Here is a 22,904-nt window from a genome sequence, read left to right on the forward strand (position 1 = left end):
TTATTGTTTCTAGATTTTTTGATGATGGCCATTCTGACCAGTGTGAGATGATATCTCATTGTAGTTTTGATTTGCATTTCTCTAATGATTAATGATGTTGAGCATTCTTTCATGTGTCTGTTGGCAATCTGTATATCTTCTTTGGAGAAATGTCTATTTAGGTCTTCTGCCCATTTTTGGATTGGGTTGTTTGTTTTTTTGTTATTGAGCTGCTTGAGCTGCTTGTAAATCTTGGAGATTAATCCTTTGTCAGTTGCTTCATTTGCAAATATTTTCTCCCATTCTGAGGGTTGTCTTTTGGTCTTGTTTATGGTTTCCTTTGCTGTGCAAAAGCTTTTAAGTTTCATTAGGTCCCATTTGTTTATTTGTGTTTTTATTTCCATTTCTCTAGGAGCTGGGTCAAAAAGGATCTTGCTGTGATTTATGTCATAGAGTGTTCTGCCTATGTTTTCCTCTAAGAGTTTGATAGTGTCTGGCCTTACACTTAGGTCTTTAATCCATTTTGAGTTTATTTTTGTGTATGGTGTCAGGGAGTGTTCTAATTTCATACTTTTACATGTACCTGTCCAATTTTCCCAGTACCACTTATTGAAGAGGCTGTCTTTTCTCCACTGTATATGCTTGCCTCCTTTATCAAAGATAAGGTGACCATATGTGCGTGGGTTTATCTCTGGGCTTTCTATCCTGTTCCATTGATCTATATTTCTGTTTTTGTGCCAGTACCAAACTGTCTTGATTATTGTAGCTTTGTAATATAGTCTGAAGTCAGGGAGCCTGATTCCTCCAGCTCCATTTTTCGTTCTCAAGATTGCTTTGGCTATTAGGGGTCTTTTGTGTTTCCATACAAATTGTGAAATTTTTTGTTCTAGTTCTGTGAAAAATGCCAGTTGTAGTTTGATAGGGATTGCATTGAATCTGTAGATTGCTTTGGATAGTAGAGTCATTTTCACAATGTTGATTCTTCCAATCCAAGAACATGGTATATCTCTCCATCTATTTGTATCATCTTTAATTTCTTTCATCACTGTCTTATAATTTTCTGCATACAGGTCTTTTGTCTCCTTAGGTAGGTTTATTCCTAGATATTTTATTCTTTTTGTTGCAATGGTAAACGGGAGTGTTTTCTTAATTTCACTTTCAGATTTTTCATCATTAGTGTACAGGAATGCAAGAGATTTCTGTGCATTAATTTTGTATCCTGCTACTTTACCAAATTCATTGATTAGCTCTAGTAGTTTTCTGGTAGCATCTTTAGGATTCTCTATGTATAGTATCATGTCATCTGCAAACAGTGACAGCTTTACTTCTTCTTTTCTGATTTGGATTCCATTTATTTCTCTTTCTTCTCTGATTGCTGTGGCTAACACTTCCAAAACTATGTTGAATAATAGTGGTGAGAGTGGGCAACCTTGTCTTGTTCCTGATCTTAGTGGAAATGGTTTCAGTTTTTCACCATTGAGGACAATGTTGGCTGTGGGTTTGTCATATATGGCCTTTATTATGTGGAGGAAAGTTCCCTCTATGCCTACTTTCTGCAGGGCTTTTATCATAAATGGGTGTTGAATTTTGTCGAAAGCTTTCTCCTTCAATTTGTTAATATGATGTATCACGTTGATTGATTTGCGTATATTGAAGAATCCTTGCATTCCTGGAATAAACCCCACTTGATCATGGTGTATGATCCTTTTAATCTGCTGTTGGATTCTGTTTGCTAGTATTTTGTTGAGGATTTTTGCATCTATGTTCATCAGTGATATTGGCCTGTAGTTTTCTTTCTTTGTGACATCTTTGTCTGGTTTTGGTATCAGGGTGATGGTGGCCTCGTAGAATGAGTTTGGGAGTGTTCCTCCCTCTGCAATATTTTGGAAGAGTTTGAGAAGGATAGGTGTTAGCTCTTCTCTAAATGTTTGATAGAATTCGCCTGTGAAGCCATCTGGTCCTGGGCTTTTGTTTGTTGGAAGATTTTTAATCACAGTTTCAATTTCAGTGCTTGTGATTGGTCTCTTCATATTTTCTATTTCTTCCTGGTTCAGTCTCGGCAGGTTGTGCATTTCTAAGAATCTGTCCATTTCTTCCAGGTTGTCCATTTTATTGGCATAGAGTTGCTTGTAGTAATCTCTCATGATTGTTTGTATTTCTGCAGTGTCAGTGGTTACCTCTCCTTTTTCATTTCTAATTTTATTGATTTGAGTCTTCTCTCTTTTTCTCTTGATGCGTCTGGCTAATGGTTTATCAATTTTGTTTATCTTCTCAAAGAACCAGGTTTTAGTTTTATTGATCTTCGCTATTGTCTCCTTCATTTCTTTTTCATTTATTTCTGATCTGATCTTTATGATTTCTTTCCTTCTGCTAGCTTTGGGGTTTTTTTGTTCTTCTTTCTCTAATTGCTTTAGGTGCAAGGTTAGGTTGTTTATTCGAGACGTTTCCTGTTTCTTGAGGTAGGCTTGTATTGCTATAAACTTCCCTCTTAGCACTGCTTTTGCTGCATCCCATAGGTTTTGGGTCGTCGTGTCTCCATTGTCATTTGTTTCTAGGTATTTTTTGATTTCCCCTTTGATTTCTTCAGTGATCACTTCGTTATTAAGTAGTGTATTGTGTAGCCTCCATGTGTTTGTATTTTTTACAGATCTTTTCCTGTAATTGATATCTAGTCTCATAGCGTTGTGGTTGGAAAAGATACTTGATACGATTTCAATTTTCTTAAATTTACCAAGGCTTGATTTGTGACCCAAGATATGATCTATCCTGGAGAATGTTCCATGAGCACTTGAGAAAAATGTGTATTCTGTTGTTTTTGGGTGGAATGTCCTATAAATATCAATTAAGTCCATCTTGTTTAATGTATCATTTAAAGCTTGTGTTTCCTTATTTATTTTCATTTTGGATGATCTGTCCGTTGGTGAAAGTGGGGTGTTAAAGTCCCCTACTACGATTGTGTTGCTGTCGATTTCCCCTTTTATGGCTGTTAGTATTTTCCTTATGTATTAAGGTGCTCCTATGTTGGGTGCATAAATATTTACAATTGTTATACCTTCCTCTTGGATCGATCCCTTGATCATTATATAGTGTCCTTCTTTGTCTCTTGTAATAGTCTTTATTTTAAAGTCTATTTTGTCTGATATGAGAATTGCTACTCCGGCTTTCTTTTGATTTCCATTTGCATGGAATATCTTTTTCCATCCCCTCACTTTCATCTGTATGTGTCTCTAGGTCTGAAGTGGGTCTCTTGTAGACAGCGTATATATGGGTCTTGTTTTTGTATCCATTCAGCCAGTCTGTGTCTTTTGGTGGGAGCATTTAATCCATTTACATTTAAGGTAATTATCGATATGTATGTTCCTATTCCCATTTTCTTAAATGTTTTGGGTTTGTTATTGTAGGTATTTTCCTTCTCTTGTGTTTCTTGCCTAGAGAAGTTCCTTTAGCATTTGTTGTAAAGCTGGTTTGGTGGTGCTGAACTCTCAGCTTTTGCTTGTCTGTAAAGGTTTTAATTTCTCCATCAAATCTGAATGAGATCCCTGCTGGGTAGAGTAATCTTGGTTGTAGGTTTTTCTCCTTCATCACTTTAAGTATATCCTGCCACTCCCTTCTGGCTTGCAGAGTTTCTGCTGAAAGATCAGCTGTTAACCTTATGGGGATTCCCTTGTGTGTTATTTGTTGTTTTTCCCTTGCTGCTTTTAATATGTTTTCTTTATATTTAATTTTTGATAGTTTGATTAATATGTGTCTTGACGTGTTTCTCCTTGGATTTATCCTGTATGGGACTCTCTGTGCTTCCAGGACTTGATTAACTATTTCCTTTCCCATATTAGGGAAGTTTTCAACTATAATCTCTTCAAATATTTTCTCAGTCCCTTTCTTTTTCTCTTCTTCTTCTGGGACCCCTATAATTCGAATATTGGTGCGTTTAATGTTGTCCCAGAGGTCTCTGAGACTGTCCTCAGTTCTTTTCATTCTTTTTACTTTATTCTGCTCTGCAGTAGTTATTTCCACCATTTTATCTTCCAGGTCACTTATCCGTTCTTCTGCCTCAGTTATTCTGCTATTAATCCCGTCTAGAGTATTTTTAATTTCATTTATTGTGTTCTTCATCATTGCTTGGTTCCTCTTTAGTTCTTCTTTGTCCTTGTTAAATGTTTCTTGCATTTTGTCTATTCTATTTCCAAGATTTTGGATCATCCTTACTATCATTATTCTGAATTCTTTTTCAGGTAGACTACCTATTTCCTCTTCATTTGTTAGGTCTGGTGTGTTTTGACCCTGCTCCTTCATCTGCTGTGTGTTTTTCTGTCTTCTCATTTTGCTTCTCTTACTGTGTTTTGGGTCTCCTTTTCACAGGCTGCAGGTTCGTAGTTCCCGTTGTTTTTGGTATCTGTCCCCAGTAGCTAAGGTTGGTTCAGTGGGTTGTGTAGGCTTCCTGGTGGAGGGGACTAGTGCCTGTGTTCTGGTGGATGAGGCTGGATCTTGTCTTTCTAGTGGGCAGGTCCACGTCTGGTGGTGTGTTTTGGGGTGTCTGTGGCCTTATTATGATTTTAGGCAGCCTCTCTGTTAATGGATGGGGCTGTGTTCCTGTCTTGCTAGTTGTTTGGCATAGGGTGTCCAGCACTGTAGCTTGCTGGTCATTGAGTGAAGCTGGGTCTTGATGTTGAGATGGAGATCTCTGAGAGATTTTCGCCATTTGGTATTACGTGGAGCTGGAAGGTCTCTTGTGGACCAGTGTCCTGAAGTTGTCTCTCCCACCTCAGAGGCACAGCCCTGATGCCTGGCTGGAGTACCAAGAGCCTTTCATCCACACGGCCAAGTACGTGGGGAGTTTCTTGCCTTTTGGGAGGTCTGACGTCTTCTGCCAGCGTTCAGTGGGTGTTCTGTAGGAGCAGTTCCATGTGTAGATGTATTTCTAATGTATCTGTGGAAAGGAAGGTGATCTTCGCGTCTTACTCTTCCACCATCTTGCCCCCTGCCCTCTACTTTTCTTTTTTTAAAGAAAAAAAGTATAATGGAGTATATACTGGAGTATAATTTACTTTACTGGAGTATAATTGCTTTACAGTGTTGTGTTAGTTTCTGCTGTATAACACAGTGAATCAGCTATATGTATGCATATATCCCCACATACACTCCCTCTTGTGCCTCCCTCCCACTCTCCCTATTCCACCCCTCTAGGTGGTCACAAAGCACCTAGCCGATCTCCCTGTGCTATGCAGCTGCTTCCCACTAGCTAGCTATTTTACATTTGGTAGTGTACATATGTCAATGCTACTCTCTCACTTTATCCCAGCTTACCCTTCCCCCTCCCCATGTCCTCAAGTCCATTCTCTACGTCTGCATCTTTATTCCTATCCTGCCCCTAGGTTCATCAGAACCATATTTTTTTTAGATTCCATATGTATGTATTAGCATACAGTATTTGTTTTTCTCTTTCTGACTTACTTCACTCTGTATGACAGACTATAGGTCCATCCACCTCACTACAAATAACTCAATTTCATTGCTTTTTATGGCCGAGTAATAATCCATTGTATATATGTGCCACATCTTCTTTATCCATTCATCTGTCCATGGACATTTAGGTTGGTTCCATGTCCTAGCTATTGTAAATAGTGTTGCAGTGAACATTGTGGTACATGTCTCTTTTTGAATTATGATTTTCTCAGGGTATATGCCCAGTAGTGGGATTGCTGGGTCATATGGTAGTTCTATTTTTAGTTTTTTAAGGAAGCTCCATACTGTTCTCCATAGTGGCTGTATCGATATACATTCCCACCAACAGTGCAAGAGGGTTCCCTTTTCTCCACACCCTCTCCAGCATTTATTGTTTGTAGATACTTTAATGATGGCCATTCTGACTGCTGTAAGGTGATACCTCCCTGTGATTTTGATTTGCATTTCTCTAATGATTGGTGATGTTGAGCATCTTTTCATGTGTTTGTTGGCAATCTGTATATATTCTTCAGAGAAATGTCTATTTAGGTCTTCTGCCCATTCTTGGATTGGGTTTTTTGTTTTTTTGATATTGAGCTGCATGAGTTGCTTGTATATTACGGAGGTTAATCCTTTGTCAGTTGCTTCGTTTGCAAATATTTTCCCCCATTCTGAGGGTTGTCTTTTCGTCTTGTTTATGGTTTCCTTTGCTGTGCAAAAGCTTTTAAGTTTCATTAGGTCGCATTTGTTTATTTTTGTTTTTATTTCCATTTCCCTAGGTGGGTCAAAAAGGATCTTGCAGTCATTTATGTCATAGAGTGTTCTGCCTATGTTTTCCTCTAAGAGTTTGATAGTGTCTGGCCTTACATTTAGGTCTTTAATCCATTTTGAGTTTATTTTTGTGTACGGTGTTAGGAAGTGTTCTAATTTCATTCATTTATATGTAGCCATTCAGTTTTCCCAGCACCACTTATTGAAGAAGCTGTCTTTTCTCCATTGTATATTCTTGCCTCCTTTGTCAAAGATAAGGTGACCATATGTGCGTGGGTTTATCTCTGGGCTTTCTATCCTGTTCCACTGATCTATATTTCTGTTTTTGTGCCCCTACCATACTGTCTTGATTACTGTAGCTTTGTAGTATAGTCTGGAGTCAGGGAGCCTGATTCCTCCAGCTCCGTTTTTCTTTCTCAAGATTGCTTTGGCTATTCGGGGTCTTTTGTGTTTCCATACAAATTGTAAAATTTCTTGTTCTAGTTCTGTGGAAAATGCCATTGGTATTTGATACGGATTGCACTGAATCTTTAGATTGCTTGGGTAGTACAGTCGTTTTCACAATGTTGATTCTTCCAATCCAAAAAAACAGTATATCTCTCCATCTGTTTGTACTGTCTTTAATTTCTTTCATCAGTGTCATATAGTTTTCTGCATACAGGTCTTTTGCCTCCTTAGGTAGGTTTATACTTAGGTATTTTATTCCTTTTGTTGCAATGGTAAATGGCAGTGTTTCCTTAGTTTCTTTTTCAGATTTTTCATTGTTAGTTATAGGAATACAAGAGATTTCTGTGCATTAATTTTGTATCCTGCTACTTTACAAAATTTATTGATTAGCTCTGGTAGTTTTCTGGTAGCATCTTTAGGATTCTCCGTGTACAGTATCATGCCATCTGCAAACAGTGATAGTTTTACTTCTTTTCTGATTTGGATTCCTTTTATTTCTCTTTCTTCTCTGATTGCTGTGGCTAAAACTTCCAAAACTATGTTGAATAATAGTGGTGAGAGCGGGCAACCTTTTCTTGTTCCTGATCTTAGAGGAAATGCTTTCAGTTTTTCACCACTGAGAATGATGTTGGCTGTGGGTTTGTCATATATGGCCTTTATTATGTTGAGGTAGGTTCCCTTTATGCCCACTTTCTGGAGGGTTTTTATCATAAATCAGTGTTGCATTTTGTCAAAAGCTTTTTTGCATCTATTGAGATGATCATATGGTTTTTATCCTTCAGTTCATTAATATAGTGTATCACATTGATTGATTTACATATATTGAAGAATCCTTGCATTCCTGGGATAAACCCCACTTGATCATGGTGTATGATCCTTTTAATGTACTTTTGGATTCTGTTTGCCAGTATTTTGTTGAGGATCTTTGCATCTATGTTCATCAGTGATATTGGCCTGTAGTTTGTGTGTGTGTGTGTGTGTGTGGCATCTCTGTCTGGTTTTGGTATCAGGGTGATGGCCTCATAGAATGAGTTTTGGAGTGTTCTTCCCTCTGCTATATTTTGGAAGAGTTTGAGAAGGATAGGTGTTAGCTCTTCTCTAAATGTTTGATAGAATTCACCTGGGAAACCATCTGATCCTAGGCTTTTGTTTGTTGGAAGATTTTTAATCACAGTTTCAATTTCAGTGCTTGTGATTGGTCTGTTCATATTTTCTATTTCTTCCTGGTTCAGTCTTCGAAGGTTGTACTTTTCTAAGAATTTGTCCATTTCTTCCAGGTTGTCCATTTTACTGGCATATAGTTTTTTGTAGTAGTCTCTCATGATCCTTTGTATTTCTGCAGTGTCAGTTGTTACTTCTCCTTTTTCATTTCTAATTCTGTTGACTGAGTCTTCTCCCTTTTTTTCTTGATGAGTCTGGCTAATGGTTTATCAATTTTGTTTACCTTCTCAAAGAACCAGCTTTTAGTTTTATTGATCTTTGCTATGGTTTCCTTTATTTCTTTTTCATTTATTTCTGATCTGATCTTTATGATTTCTTTCCTTTTGCTAACTTTGGAGGTTTTTTGTTCTTCTTTCTCTAATTGCTTTAGGTGTAAGGTTAGGTTGTTTATTTGAGATGTTTTTTGTTTCTTGAGGTAGGATCATATTGCTGTAAACTTCCCTCTTACAACTGCTTTTGCTGCATCCCATAGGTTTTGGGTCATTGTGTTTTCATTGTCATTTGTTTCTAGCTATTTTTTGATTTCCTCTTCAATTTCTTCAGTGATCTTTTGGTTATTTAGTAGCGTATTGTTTAACCTCCATGCGTTTGTATTTTTAACAGTTTTTTTCCTGAATTCGTATCTAGTCTCATAGCGTTGTGGTTGGAAAAGATACTTGATACTATTTCAGTTTTCTTAAGTGTACCAACACTTGATTTGTGACCCATGATATGATCTATCCTGGAGAATGTTCCATGAGCACTTGAGAAGAAAGTATATTCTGTTGTTTTTGGATGGGATGCCCTATAAATATCAATTAAGTCCGTCTGGTCTAATGTGACTTTTAAAGCTTGTGTTTCCTTACTTATTTTCATTTGGGATGATCTACCCATTGGTGAAAATACAGTGTTAAAGTCCTCTACTATTATTGTGTTACTGTCAATATCCCCTTTATGGCTGTTAGCATTTGCCTTGTGTATTGAGGTGCTCCTATGTTAGGTACATAAATATTTACAATTGTTATATCTTCTTCTTGGATTGATCCCTTGATCATTATGTAGTGTCTTTCTTTGTCTGTTGTAATAGTCTTTATTTTAAAGTCTATTTTGTCTGATATGAGTATTGCTACTCCAGCTTCCTTTTGATTTCCATTTTCATGGAATATCTTTTTCCATCCCCTCACTTTCAGTCTGTATGTGTCTCTAGGTCTGAAGTTGGTCTGTTGTAGACAGCATATATACAGGTCTTGTTTTTGAATCCATTCAGCTAATATGTTTGTTTTGGTTGGAGCATTTAATCCATTTACATTTATGGTAATTATCAATATGTATGTTCCTATTATCATTTTCTTAATTGTTTTGGGTTTGTTATTGTAGGTCTTTTCCTTCTTTTGTGTTTCCTGCCTAGAGAAGTTACTTTAGCATTTGTTGTAAAGCTAGTTTGGTGGTGCTGAATTTTCTTAACTTTTGCTTGTCTGTAAAGGTTTTAATTTCTCTGTCAAATCTGAATGAGATCCTTGCTGGGTAGAGTAATCTTGGTTGTAGATTTTTCCCTTTCATCACTTTAAATATGTCTTGCCACTCCCTTCTGGCTTGCAGAGTTTCTGCTGAAAGATCAGCTGTTAACCTTATGGGGATTCCCTTGTATGTTATTTGTTGCTTTTCCCTTGCTACTTTTAATATATTTTCTTTGAATTTAATTTTTGATAGTTTGATTAATATGTGTCTTGGCGTGTTTCTCCTTGGATTTATCCTGTATGGAACTCTCTGTGCTTCCTCGACTTGATTGTTTCCTTTCCCATGGTAGGGACGTTTTCAACTATAATCTCTTCAAATATTTTCTCAGGCACTTTCTTTTTCTCTTCTTCTTCTGGGACCCCTGTAATTTGAATGTTGGTGCTTTTAATATTGTCCCAGAGACCTCTGAGACTGTCCTCAATTCTTTTCATTCTGTTTTCTTTATTCTGCTCTGCGACAGTTATTTCCACTCTTTTATCTTCCAGGTCACTTATCCATTCTTCTGCCTCAGTTATTCTGCTATTGATTCCTTCTAGAGTATTTTTAATTTCATTTATTGTGTTGATTCATCATTGTTTGTTTGCTCTTTAGTTCTTCTCAGTCCTTGTTAAACACTTCTTGTATTTTCTCCATTCTATTTCCGAGATTTTGGATCATCTTCACTATCATTACTCTGAATCCTTTTTCAGGTGGACTGCCTATTTCCTCTTCATTCATTTGGTCTGGTGTGTTTTTACCTTGCTCCTTCATCTGCATATTTCTCTGTCTTGTCATTTTACTTAGTGTGTTTGGGGTCTCCTTTTCACAGGCTGCAGGTTCGTAGTTCCCATTATTTTTGGTGTCTGCCCCCAGTGAGTGAGGTTGGTTCAGTGACTTGTGTAGGCTTCCTGGTGGAGGGGACTGGTACCTGCGTTCTGGTGGGTGGGGCTGCATCTTGTCCTTCTGGTGGGCAGGGCTGCATCCGGTGGTGTGTTTTGGGGTGTCTGTGAACTTAGTATGACTTTAGGCAGCCTCTCTGCTAATGGGTGGGGTTGTGTTCCTGTCTTCCTAGTTTTTTGGCATGGGGCCTCCTGCACTGGAGCTTGCTGGCCGTTGGTGGAGCTGGGTATTAGTGTTGAGACGAAGATCTCTGGGAGAGCTCTCGCCAATTGATATCACGTGGGGCTGGGAGGTTTCTGGTGGTCCAGTGTCCTGGACTCTGCCCTCCCACCTCAGAGGCTCTGGTCTGACACCCGGCCGGAGGACCAAGACCCCGCCAGCCACATGGCTCAGAAGAAAAGGAAGAAAGAAAGAAAAGAAAAAAAAAAAAAACAGACGGAACTCTAGGACATGTGGTAAGAGCAAACCTAAGCAGACAAAATCACACAGGGAAGCATACACATACACACTCACAAAAAGAAAAAAAGGGGAAAAAATCCAAAAAATGAAAAAATTAAAAATTAAAAAAGGAACAGAGCAACCAAACCAATTAACAAATCCACCAATGATATTAAGCACTAAAAACTAAACTAAGATAAAAATGAAACCAGAAACCAATTAGATGCAGAAAGCAAACCCTAAATCTACAGTTGCTCCCAAAGTCCACCACCTCAATTTGGGGAACATTTGTTGTCTATTCAGGTATTCCACAGATGCAGGGTTTATCAAGTTGATTGTAGGGAGTTAATCCACTCCTCCTGAGGCTGCACAGCAAAATTTCCCTTTCTCTTCTTTGTTCACACAGCTCCTGGGGTTCAGCTTTGGTTTTGGCCCTGCCTCTGTGTGTAGGCTGCCCTCAGGAGTCTGTTCCCCGCCCAGACAGGAGAGGGTTAAATCAGCAGCTGATTAGGGCTTTCTTGCTCACTCAGGCCAGGGAAAGGAAGGGGTACCGTAGTCATAATTGGATTGTGGGGCGAGCTTGTGGTGGCAGAGGCTAGCGTGACATTGCAACAGCCTGAGGTGCACTGTGTGTTTTCCCAGGAAAGTTGTCCTTGGATCACAGGACCCTGGCAGTGGTGGGCTGCACAGGCTCCCAGGGGGGTGTGGGTAGTGACCTGTGGTTGCACACAGGGTTCTTAGTGGCAGCGGCAGCAGCGTTAGCGGTTCATGCCCGCCTCTGGGGTCCGAGCTGATAGCCGTGGCTCGCACCCATCTCTGGAGCTCGTTTAGGCGGTGCTCTGAATGCCCTGGCCTCATGCACCCTGAAACAATGGTCTCTTGCCTCTCCGGCAGGTCCAGACTTTTTCCCAGACTCTCTTCTGGCTAGCTGTGGTGCACTAGCCCCCTTCAGGCTGTATTCACGTAGCCAACCCCAGTCCTCTCCCTGGGATCTGACCTGTGAAACCCGAGCCTCAGCTCCCAGCCCCCACCCGCCCCGGTGGGTGAGCAGACAAGCGTCTCAGGTTGGTGAGTGCTGGTTGACACCAATCCTTTGTGCAGGAATCTCTCCACTTCGCCCTCTGCACGCCTGTTGCTGCGCTGTCCTCCGTGGCTCTGAAGCTTCCCCCCTGCCCACCCCTTGTCTCCACCAGTGAAGGGGCTTCCTAGTGTGTGGAAACTTCCTCCTTCACGGCTCCCTCCCAGAGGTTCCCTATTCTTTTGTCTCTTTTCTTTCTTTTTTCTTTTGCCCTACCCAGGTATGTGGGGATTTTCTTGCCTTTTGGGAAGTCTGAGGTCTTCTGCCAGCATTCAGTAGGTGTTCTGTAGGAGTTGTTCCACATGTAGATGTATTTTTTATGTATTTCTGGGGAAGAAGGTGATCTCCACGTCTTTACTCCTCTGCCATCTTGAAGGTCTCTTCTAGGGATGCTTTTGACAAGATTTGAAAGACCTTTATACTGAAAACTAAAATAATTGTTGGGAGAAGTTAAAAACAGCCTAAAGCAATGGAAAGATATACTGTGTTCATGATCTAGAAGACTCAATATTTTTAAGATGTTAGTTCTCTCAAAATTGATAGATAAATTCAGCACAACCTGATCAAGACCCTAGGAGGTTATTCTGTAGAAATTATTAGGTTGATTCTAAAATTCATATGAAATGTAGAGGACTTAAAAGAGCCAGAACAACTTGACAAAAAAAATGAAGTTGGAGGGCCTACCTTCAAGACTTCAAGTCAAGGGCCTGACTTCAAGACTTATTATTAACTCACAGTAATCAAATCAAGAGAGCTTGTTAATGAACAGGTAACATCTTTATTCACCATAAAGTTGGGCAGAGATCAATATAACACAATAGAAAATCTGGAAAGAGACTCACATATATAAGGTTAATTGACTTTCAATAAAAGTATAAAGATAGTTCAATTGGTGCTGAAACAATTGGACATCCATGTTAAAAAAATAATTTGCAGTATATATGAAATTAACTCCAAATGTATTATAGTTCTGAACATACAGGAGAAAAATCTTTGTGGTATTAGGTTATGCAGAGATTTCTTAGAAAAGGGCAAAGCATGATCCATAGAAAAAAAGTAATAAATCAGACTTTATCAAAATTAAGAATGTGTATTCTTCAAAAGTCACCGATAAGAGAACGAAGAGAGTAGCCACAAATCACAAATCTGATAAAGGACATGCATACAGAGTGTATAAAGAACTCTCTAAACCTAATGAGAAGGGGAAAAAAGGGCAAATATTTGAGAAGACACTTCATCAAAGAAGAAATAAACTTGTGAAAAAGGTGATTGATTATTCATTAGAGAAATATAAATTAAAACATAGTGAAATACCACCACATATTAGAATATAGAATAAGACATATTAGAATAAAACAATGTTGGAAAGACTGTGGAACAACTGGGACTCCTCTTCGCTGTTGATAGGAACATGCAGCAATGCAACTACTTTGGGAAAGACTTGGGCATAAAGAGTCCTAGCAGCTTTATTTGTTATAGCCCCAAACTAGAAGCAACCCAGAAGTCCATGGAGAGGTGAATGGATAAACAAATTGAGGTACATCTGTATGATGGAATATTACCCAACAGTAAAATGGATGAGCTATTGATACAAGCAATGATGTGGATGAGTGTCAAAATAATCATGCTAAGTGAAAGAAACCAGATGAAGAATACATACTATTTGATTCCAAATACGTAAAAGTCAAGAAAATATAAACAAATCACTCATGGCAGAAAGCAGGTCAACTATTGCCTGCAAGGGGATAGAAGAGAGGACAGGATTACATAGGGTTATGAGAAAATATCTACAAGTGATGGGTATATACATATGTCAAAACATCAAATTGTATACTCTTTTTTTGTACACTCTTAAGATATGTGTGCAGTTTATTGCATGTCAATCATAAAACTGTTCTTTAAAAGTACTTACCCTTGTGGAACTTATATTTTACTGGGGAGGAGGTGTAATGACAATACACATGTATTTTGCATGTGTATATATAGGTGTGTATGTGTCGGATGTTGAAAAGTCTTTTAAAGAAAAATAAAGCAGTGTGAGGATAGAAAGTAATGGGGAGGGCAGCTGTTTGAGAGAGGAGGTCAGGTAAATGTAGTATCATGACATTTGAATGGAGACTAGTTTAAGCTCCCTGTAATCTTTTGAAAACTGTTTAAAGATTTGTTTCAGTTTTTTTAAAGTTTCAGGTGACCATTCTCTCTCTCATCTAAAAAGATAACAGCTTTCCCCTAACTTGAAGGCAGATTTAAGATTTACATTTCTGCCATCAGAAGGAACCAGATGGGAAGGGTGGGCAGAGATAAGCAAGACCTACTCCACATGCCCAATAGAAGCCCATTTCTGCTCGAAGAATTTCTTGTGGTTAATTTTTTTTTATTGAAAGGATGAGACCTATTTTTTGAACGTTTGTAGAATGGTGAATCAGAAAGAAAGTCACAACCAGAATCCCAGTCTCCTACTTGCCTGCCAGAGAGGCAGTTATCCCTCAGTTTTCTAAAAGGAAAACCAAAAATTCTCCAGTCACTATCATTGTTGGTGTTGTGTGCATGTGTATGATGCCGGTGAGGGACTTTAAAAATCATTGCTCTTGTGGAACTTATATTTTATTGGGAAGGAGGTGTAATGGTGATGCATGTGTATATGTGTCAGATGTTGAAAAGTCTTGAAGAAAAACAAAGCACTGTGAGAATGAGCTTTTGAATGAATGGAAGAGGGAAGATTTCCATCAGTGGAGTGAACTGCTTGCTTGTTTCCAGTCATCCTAACAGAGCAGCTACAAACGTGTTCTGGTACCTTAGCAGCCATTACAGCTCATCAGTGGAACCTGAATTTGTTTCAGTTCCCAAAAAAGTGATTGCTAATGATAGAGACTTTAGAATATCTGTGTACTGGGGGCATAGAGAAAGAATGTTAAAAAGAAAAGAAATTTAAAATGCTTTGTAACATGTGCTGTAAACTGAAATGTTGTCCTTTATTTCGAAAAAATGCTTTTAATTCTGCTCATCCCTTGGTTTTCTAAAACATAGTCTGAAAATCCTAAAGATGCCACCAGAAAACTACTAGAGTTAATCAATGAATTTGGTAAAGTAGCTGGATACAAAATTAATGCACAGAAATCTCTTGTATTCCTATAACTAACAACAAAAAATCTGAAAAAGAAACTAAGGAAACACTGCCATTTACCATTGCAACAAAAAGAATAAAATACCTAAGAATAAACCTACCTAAGGAGGCAAAAGACCTGTATGCAGAAAACTATATGACACTGATGAAAGAAATTAAAGTCAGTACAAACAGATGGAGAGATATACCGTGTTTTTGGATTGGAAGAATCAACATTGTGAAAACGACTGTACTACCCAAAGCAATCTAAAGATTCAGTGCAATCCCTATCAAATACCAATGGCATTTTTCACAGAACTAGAACAAGAAATTTTACAATTTGTATGGAAACACAAAAGACCCCGAATAGCCAAAGCAATCTTGAGAAAGAAAAACGGAGCTGGAGGAATCAGGCTCCCTGACTCCAGACTATACTACAAAGCTACAGTAATCAAGACAGTATGGTAGGGGCACAAAAACAGAAATATAGATCAGTGGAACAGGATAGAAAGCCCAGAGATAAACCCACGCACATATGGTCACCTTATCTTTGACAAAGGAGGCAAGAATATACAATGGAGAAAAGACAGCTTCTTCAATAAGTGGTGCTGGGAAAACTGAACGGCTACATATAAATGAATGAAATTAGAACACTTCCTAACACCGTACACAAAAATAAACTCAAAATGGATTAAAGACCTAAATGTAAGGCCAGACACTATCAAACTCTTAGAGGAAAACATAGGCAGAACACTCTATGACATAAATGACTGCAAGATCCTTTTTGACCCACCTCCTAGAGAAATGGAAATAAAAACAAAAGTAAACAAATGGGACCTAATGAAATCTAAAAGCTTTTGCACAGCAAAGGAAACCATAAACAAGACGAAAAGACAACCCTCAGAATGGGGGAAAATATTTGCAAACGAAGCAACTGACAAAGGATTAATCTCCAAAATATACAAGCAGCTCATGCAGCTCAATATCAAAAAAACAACCCAATCCAAAAATGGGCAGAAGACCTAAGTAGACATTTCTCCAAAGAAGATATGCAGATTGCCAACAAACACATGAAAAGATGCTCAACATCACTAATCATTAGAGAAATGCAAATCAAAACCACAATGAGGTATCACCTCACACCAGTCAGACTGGCCATCATCAAAAAGTCTACCAACAATAAATGCTGGAGAGGGTGTGGAGAAAAGGGGACCCTCTTGCACTGTTGGTAGGAATGTAAATTGATACAGCCACTATGGAGAACAGTATGGAGGTTCCTTAAAAAACTAGAAATAGAACTACCATATGACCCAGCAATCCCACTACTGGTCATATACCCTGAGAAAACCATAATTCAAAAAGAGTCATGTACCAAAATGTTCATTGCAGCTCTATTTACAATAGCCAGGACATGGAAGCAACCTGAATGTCCTTCAACAGATGAATGGATAAAGAAGATGTGTCACATATATACAGTGGAATATTAGTCAGTCATAAAAAGGAACAAAATTGAGTTATCTGTAGTGAGGTGGATGGACCTAGAGTCTATCATACAGAGTGAGGTAAGTCAGAAAGTGAAAGACAAATACCGAATGCTAATGCATATATGTGGAATCTAAAAAAACGGTACTGATGAACCTAGTGGCAGGCCAAGAATAAAGACTCAGACGTAGAGAACTTACTTGAGGACACGGGGTGGATGGGAAGCCGGGATGAAGTGAGAGAGTAGCATTGACGTATATACACTACCAAATGTAAAACGGATGGCTAGTGGGAAGCTGCTGCATAGCACAGGGAGATCAGCTTGATGCTTTGTGATGACCTAGAGGGGTGGGAGGGAGGCTCAAAAGGGAAGGAATATGGGGATATATGTATACATATAGCTGATTCACTTTGTTGTACAGCAGAAACTAACACAACATTATAAAGCAATTATACTCGAATAAAGATGTAAAAAAAATAAAATAGCATGAATTTAAAAAAACACATTGTCTGGAGAATAATTGAAAGATTTTTGTGTTATTTAACATAAATTTGGTGACAGTAACAGTGGAAAATGCATTGAATGATGCCAGTTGTGTATTTGTTTCTGTAAAATGTTTATAAAATATACTAATTTCTGTCACTATGTTTTCCATTTTTCTATCTGAATGGTATTCATCAGAGCACACACTCTGACTCCATGCCCTGAGTCTGGGCTTCCTATGTTAAAAAGAAACCTGTAGGCTCTCACCTGTGAGGCTGGAGCCCTGAGAATCAGGAGCCCCTCCTGGTTCCTGTCCCTCCCAGCCAGCAGAGGTAGCGGAAGTGGAGGTTCACGTGGCTCAGGCTTCTGTAATCTTCAGCACCCCAAGACTTTCCCCCACCTCATGCCTGCTGCTGGTCAGAGGCGAATGAGTCCAGTTCTCTCAACCCTAGAACAGTTACTCTTAATCTTTTGGGTCATGGTTCCTTTTGAGGAACGGGATAAAATCTATGGACAAAACGTTTGCACGTCACTTCGGGGGCTGCCAAGAACCCCTGTTCCAGAGGGTTTCAAGTAAGCAGAGTTATATTTCTTTGCCAAGTGTAGAGGCAGCCCTCAATCTGTGATCTATGTAACAACTGTGTAGGTAACAACTATGTTATTAAATTGCACTTTTAATAATAACCTGTTCAGCTAGGCACCAGGAAGAGCTACAGAAAGCCAGCAAGGTTGTGCTTTTCCTGCACTAGGAAGAGCCTACATTTTGTTTCAGCAGCCCAAATCCATTGGTTTTGTATGTATTCTACTAGGAAAAAATATTAGGACAGACTTTTCAGTATCCTCTTCCCACCCTATTTTTTGTTTTTTGCTTTTTTTTTTTTTAACATCTTTATTGGAGTATAATTGCTTTACAATGGTGTGTTAGTTTCTGCTTTATAACAAAGTGAATCAGCTATACATATACATATATCCCCATATCTCCTCCCTCTTGCATCTCCCTCCCACCCTCCCTATCCCACCCCTCTAGGTGGTCACAAAGCACCCAGCTGATCTCCCTGTGCTATGCGGCTGCTTCCCACTAGCTATCTATTTTACGTTTGGTAGTGTATATATAAGTCCATGCCACTCTCTCACTTCGTCCCAGCTTAACCTTCCCCTCCTCGTGTCCTCAAGTCCATTCTCTACATCTGCGTCTTTATTCCTGTCCTGCCCCTAGGTTCTGCAGAACCTTTATTTTTTTTTTAGATTCCATATATATGTGTTAGCATACGGTATTTGTTTTTCTCTTTCTGACTTACTTCACTCTGTATGACAGTCTCTAGGTCCATCCACCTCACTACAAATAACTCAATTTTGTTTCTTTTTATGGCTGAGTAATATTCTATTGTATATATGTACCACATCTCCTTTATCCATTCATCTGTCGATGGACACTTAGGTGGTTCCTTAAAAAACTAAAAATAGAACTACCATATGGCCCAGCAATCCCACTCCTGGGCATATACCCTGAGAAAACCATAATTCAAAAAGAGTCATGTACCACAATGTTCACTGCAGCTCTGTTTACAATAGCCAGGACATGGAAGCACCCTGTTCTTTGGTTCTCAATTATTCTGTTTCACACAATCCCTCAAATATTATATAGAACAACCAGGTCTTGACTGTGAAGCCAAATACCACATCTACCTTACACAGTCACTGAGCAGTCTAGCCTCTTGCACTATTCATTTAGTATTTGCTCTCTAATTTTATCCTAGAAATGAATTTTCCTAAACTGAAGTCTGTTGACAGTACTCTTTTGCTTCTTACAGCTTGTACCTCCTTTTAAGCCTCAAGTAACATCTGAGACAGACACCAGATACTTTGATGAAGAATTTACAGCTCAGACTATTACAATAACACCACCTGAAAAGTGTAAGTAAATCTAGAAGGAAATTGATTATGTTCTAATGCAATTGAAGAAAACAGCCATTTTTTTTAACTGGATATTTTCAAGGTCAAATTCCACAGTGACTTATTCTGTTCCATTTAAGAACATGGGGTTTTCAATGTGGAAATATCTAAAATACAGGTAGCTAAGAGAAAAGTTTTTTTGAGTAAAAAAAAATTATATATGGAAAAATTGTAGAGTTGAGAATTATAGACTGAATTATAGACTAACTAGCCCTTCCTTAGTATTCTCTAATAGATTATTTTGACATCAGCTGAAAGGCTTCTGAAATGAAGACCTCCCACGTTTCCCACTGCTCATTCAGACACCACCTTCAAAATTTTGCTAATTCTGGTCTCCTGCTTACTTAGTAGTTTTTAAATTCACTTTAAACTGAATCACTCTTTTTTACTTAGCTGTGTCTTAAGCAATAATATCTGTGAAGACATAATTTGGTTTGCTAGTAATTTTTGATATTATAAATTAAATTACATATCTATTAAAACTATACATTCATGCACCACTTAAAATCATTCCACATGTACTAGTGTGTGCCCTACACTTTGGTGAAGACCTTTCACTTAAAGGGAAGAAAAGGTTGTTATATAATTTATAAACATTCTCATGTGCTGACAGAGGTCTGTATTCTGTCATCATTAGTTAAGGAGTAAGGATAAAATTGAGTATCAGGGACACATTTGGTTAGCTAAAAGATTTCTTCAGTCACACATCTTTTGGCTCACAATAACATCATTTTAGTTTTTTTCTCCTTTTCTTTTTTATTATATCCTTTCCTACATTCCTTCTACTCTCTTTCCTTTTTAAAAGGCAGATTAGTTGATAGTGCTAATTTACACTGAGAATCCATGAGAGGGAAGATTAGAGTGCTGTTTCAACTGTGGATGTAGTCAATTGATTACAGCATTGAAAGGCAAACTAGGAGTCATCTAGGCCAAGAGTTTTTAACCTGAGACCCAGGGCCTGACAAAAAGAGGGACTGTGAACCCTGTGAAATGAAAAATATAACTATGTGTACATATGCACTTTTCTTTCTTTAGACTTGCAAGAGGTTAAGAGCCTCTTAACTTTCATTTTATAAGGGAAGAAATTAAAACCCAGAGAGAAGTTGAGCTTCCCTAAGTCCCGCAGTTAGTGTTAGCTGTAGTCAGGAGCAGGAGTTACAGCTTGGCCGACAATGCCCAGGTTAAGCTGTGAAAGGGCAGTATGTTGAAGCACTTCTCATGGTTTGTCACCAGTGGTGGGTGGGGGCTTCACTGCTAGAATCAGAATCTCTGAGAGTTGAAGATGATGTTAGGAAGCCTGTGGAGTTGTGGGCAATCTGCTAAGGACCGTCTGAGTAGGAGCAGGGGGCGTAGCCTTGGCATGGTTTCCCCTGGCCCAGCACGGGCTGTGGTGATACAATTGTCTGAAATTCTGGGCGACACCACTGAGTTGTTGGACTGGCCTAGGAGTACTTCCCACCATAGAGCCCCATCGTTTGGATAGAACCTTAATTGTAATCAGGCCCCATCGTTCCCCTGCTTCCAATCTCCCAGGGGCCCCACTGCTGCACTCTAAATCCAGCTCTTCACACTGGCTGCACAGCTGTGTCAGATCTGGTCCCATCCTCCTCTCAGACCTCATCCTGTCCATCTTCTCCACAGTCCCTGGGCTCCAGCCCCACCTCGAACACGCCTCGCTGTGCCTCGCCGTGCCTTGGGACTGTGTGTTTACTCTTCTCTGCCTAGAATTCTCTTTTCCCAGACATAGGCATGAATAAATTTTTACTTGTCCTTCAGATCTCTTTAAATGTCACTTTATCAGAAAGCTTTCTTTAGCCTCCCGACCTTAAAAACAGTGCCGTCCATCAGACCCCATCACCAGCCTCCCCCCCAATTCTCTACATTGACGCCTTTACTTGCTGGTATTCTTCTGGTTAATTTGTCTCGCTGTTTACTGTCTGTTTCTCCAGCTTGAATGCGGTAGCTCTGAGAAGAAGGGTTTGGTTTGTCTTGTTCACCGCTAACCCCAGCTCCGAGTTAGGTACCTGGCTCAGCATAGGTATTCAGTGAATATGTGTTAAATGAGTAAATAAGCGGATTATGGCGAGGCCTGGTGGTTTCAGGGCCAGAAAGAGGCCCGACTCTGTCCAGGCAGTGCTGTTGCCCATCACAGCCCAGAATCTGTGTCTGGCTTACCTCCTCACGTGATTTCACAGGGAGCTTTGCGAAGTTAAATAGAGCTTTTGGTATTTGTGGATTCTAATTCTTAGGACAAACTAAATGTGCTATTTTGAAAGTCATAGAACTAGGTAGGCTGTGTAAATAAATGCAAAGCCATGAGTGCATATTTTACTCCAAAAAGTTAAAAGTAAAATCCCAGTGTGGAAGAGAATGATGGGATGGAAGGAAGCCCTGGACTTAGACCCTGCTTTGTGTCCTGGCTCTGCCCCTCACTAGCTCTGGAATGTGACAGGTCAAAGGGGAGTGCAGGGCTGATCATCTCCAGGAGCCCCGTCTTTCCCCTGTGTGTGCCTGAGAAGCCATCTCTTTAGGAAAGGCACCCAGTGTTCTCTTTAGGTTTAAATAACCCTATTTTTAATTTTATTTAAGCATCAGGTTAACCAATCCACAGTGTTCTTTGTTCTGTGACCCACTACGTGAAGGGTGATGGTAGGTAAATACCTAGCAAAAAAGACTGGACATGGGGATGGGGATGGGGGAGGGACTACTAAAATATCATGCTAGCAGTGAGGAGTGGCCCTGCCCTGATACTGGGCCCTAGGTGGCCCAAAAACGTGCATCCAGCAAGCATCATCTAGACTGACAGCGTGTACCACAATCTAGAGGCAGGAGGACCCTGTGGACCTGCCAACTTATTTTCCAATTCAGGGTTTCTAGAGAGAAACATCAGGGGAAAGAGCTCAGCAGGTGGGCTGAGGCCAAGGTGTGGACACCAGCAGCCTGTCCTTTGTGGCTCCCAGCACCAGGCCGCAGGGCTGGGCTCATGCCTTAGGGAGTAGCCTCAGTAATTGTGGACTGTAGCCCCTGGGTTCTTCCAGGGCACAAGGGCAGTGTTTTTTCTTGGATGATCCCTGGGTATATCCTAAATTCCCTTAAGAGGCAGATCAAAGGAAAATCTGTGAAGCCTTGAACTGTGATTACATTTAACATAATCTTTTCTTCTTGCAGCTTTGAATAGTGTTGCTGGTGAGAGACCACTGCAGCTCTCAAGCTGCTAAAAGCACAGAGGTTTTGTTCATAAAAACCCACAGTAGGACCATTAAGTTAGCGATTGTCTTCCCACTTGCCACCTTGCTTTTATAAAACAGAATGGAGTTATTTTTTTAGAACAAATCAGCAGTTAGAAAGGCAAATGTTCCTTTTTTACAAACAGCTGCAGTAACATGCCAGATTTTCCTCACTGGTGTTAATTAACTGAACAGATTTTGGAATGTGTCGTCTTGCATTATATCCATTAATGCTCCTCTGCCCTCCTCTTAGAGAAAAAGAGGATTTGTTTGAGCTCCTAGTAGCTTTTGCTGCCATATAATTAGTTTGGTTAAATGTTCTAAGGAAGTTGGGCAGCTAATGCTGCCTGGATCCAGGGATTCAGATGTAGAATGTAGGGTTGATCACCGTTTTCTTTTCCCGGATGCGTGCTCTTTGGGGTTTTTTGCATAGTTCATGTCCATCATCATCACTGTTTCCTCTGAACCTTCCTTCAGTGCAGGAACGTATTTATATACGTTGACTGGGTGTGAAGGCCTGGCTGGGGCAGCCGGCTGTCCTGTCAGCTGTCACTTGCATCCACCTCTCCTCCTTCCACAGCCCCGCTGGCCTGCGCAGCACTGAGGGCCCGGGGGAAACCCTCATTCCTGCCCCAGAGCCTTCCCAACTCGCAGCTCCTCTTTGGGCCACGATCAGAGACTTGCCCCTCACTACTGCCAAGCTCAGAAGAACAGGAGGGAGATGGAGGGAGAGGGTGATATAATTGACTTTAAAGAAGATCCAGATGCGGGGGCCTCACATGGTTATCAACAAGATTTAGATTTACGTTCGGAAATGGGATTAATTTGTTACTAAAGTGACAGAATGAAGATTCTCTTTTAACTTTCAGCTGACACTGCAGCCTCATAGCAACAATACTCCTT

The 22,904-nt window shown here is 39.7% G+C and overlaps 1 protein-coding gene across 1 annotated transcript in view; it reads left to right on the forward strand.

The window, feature by feature from the left end:
- AKT3 (AKT serine/threonine kinase 3) overlaps nucleotides 1–22,904 on the forward strand; it is a 332,652-nt gene that overhangs the window by 304,329 nt on the left and 5,419 nt on the right. The window contains exon 13 of the mRNA XM_061187389.1: nucleotides 18,633–18,735. Coding sequence (XP_061043372.1) covers nucleotides 18,633–18,735 — 103 coding nt within the window. The remainder of the gene's footprint in view (nucleotides 1–18,632; nucleotides 18,736–22,904) is intronic.

This window comes from Eubalaena glacialis, chromosome 3 (genome assembly GCF_028564815.1).
Source record: "Eubalaena glacialis isolate mEubGla1 chromosome 3, mEubGla1.1.hap2.+ XY, whole genome shotgun sequence".
Taxonomy (NCBI): Eukaryota; Metazoa; Chordata; class Mammalia; order Artiodactyla; family Balaenidae; genus Eubalaena; species Eubalaena glacialis.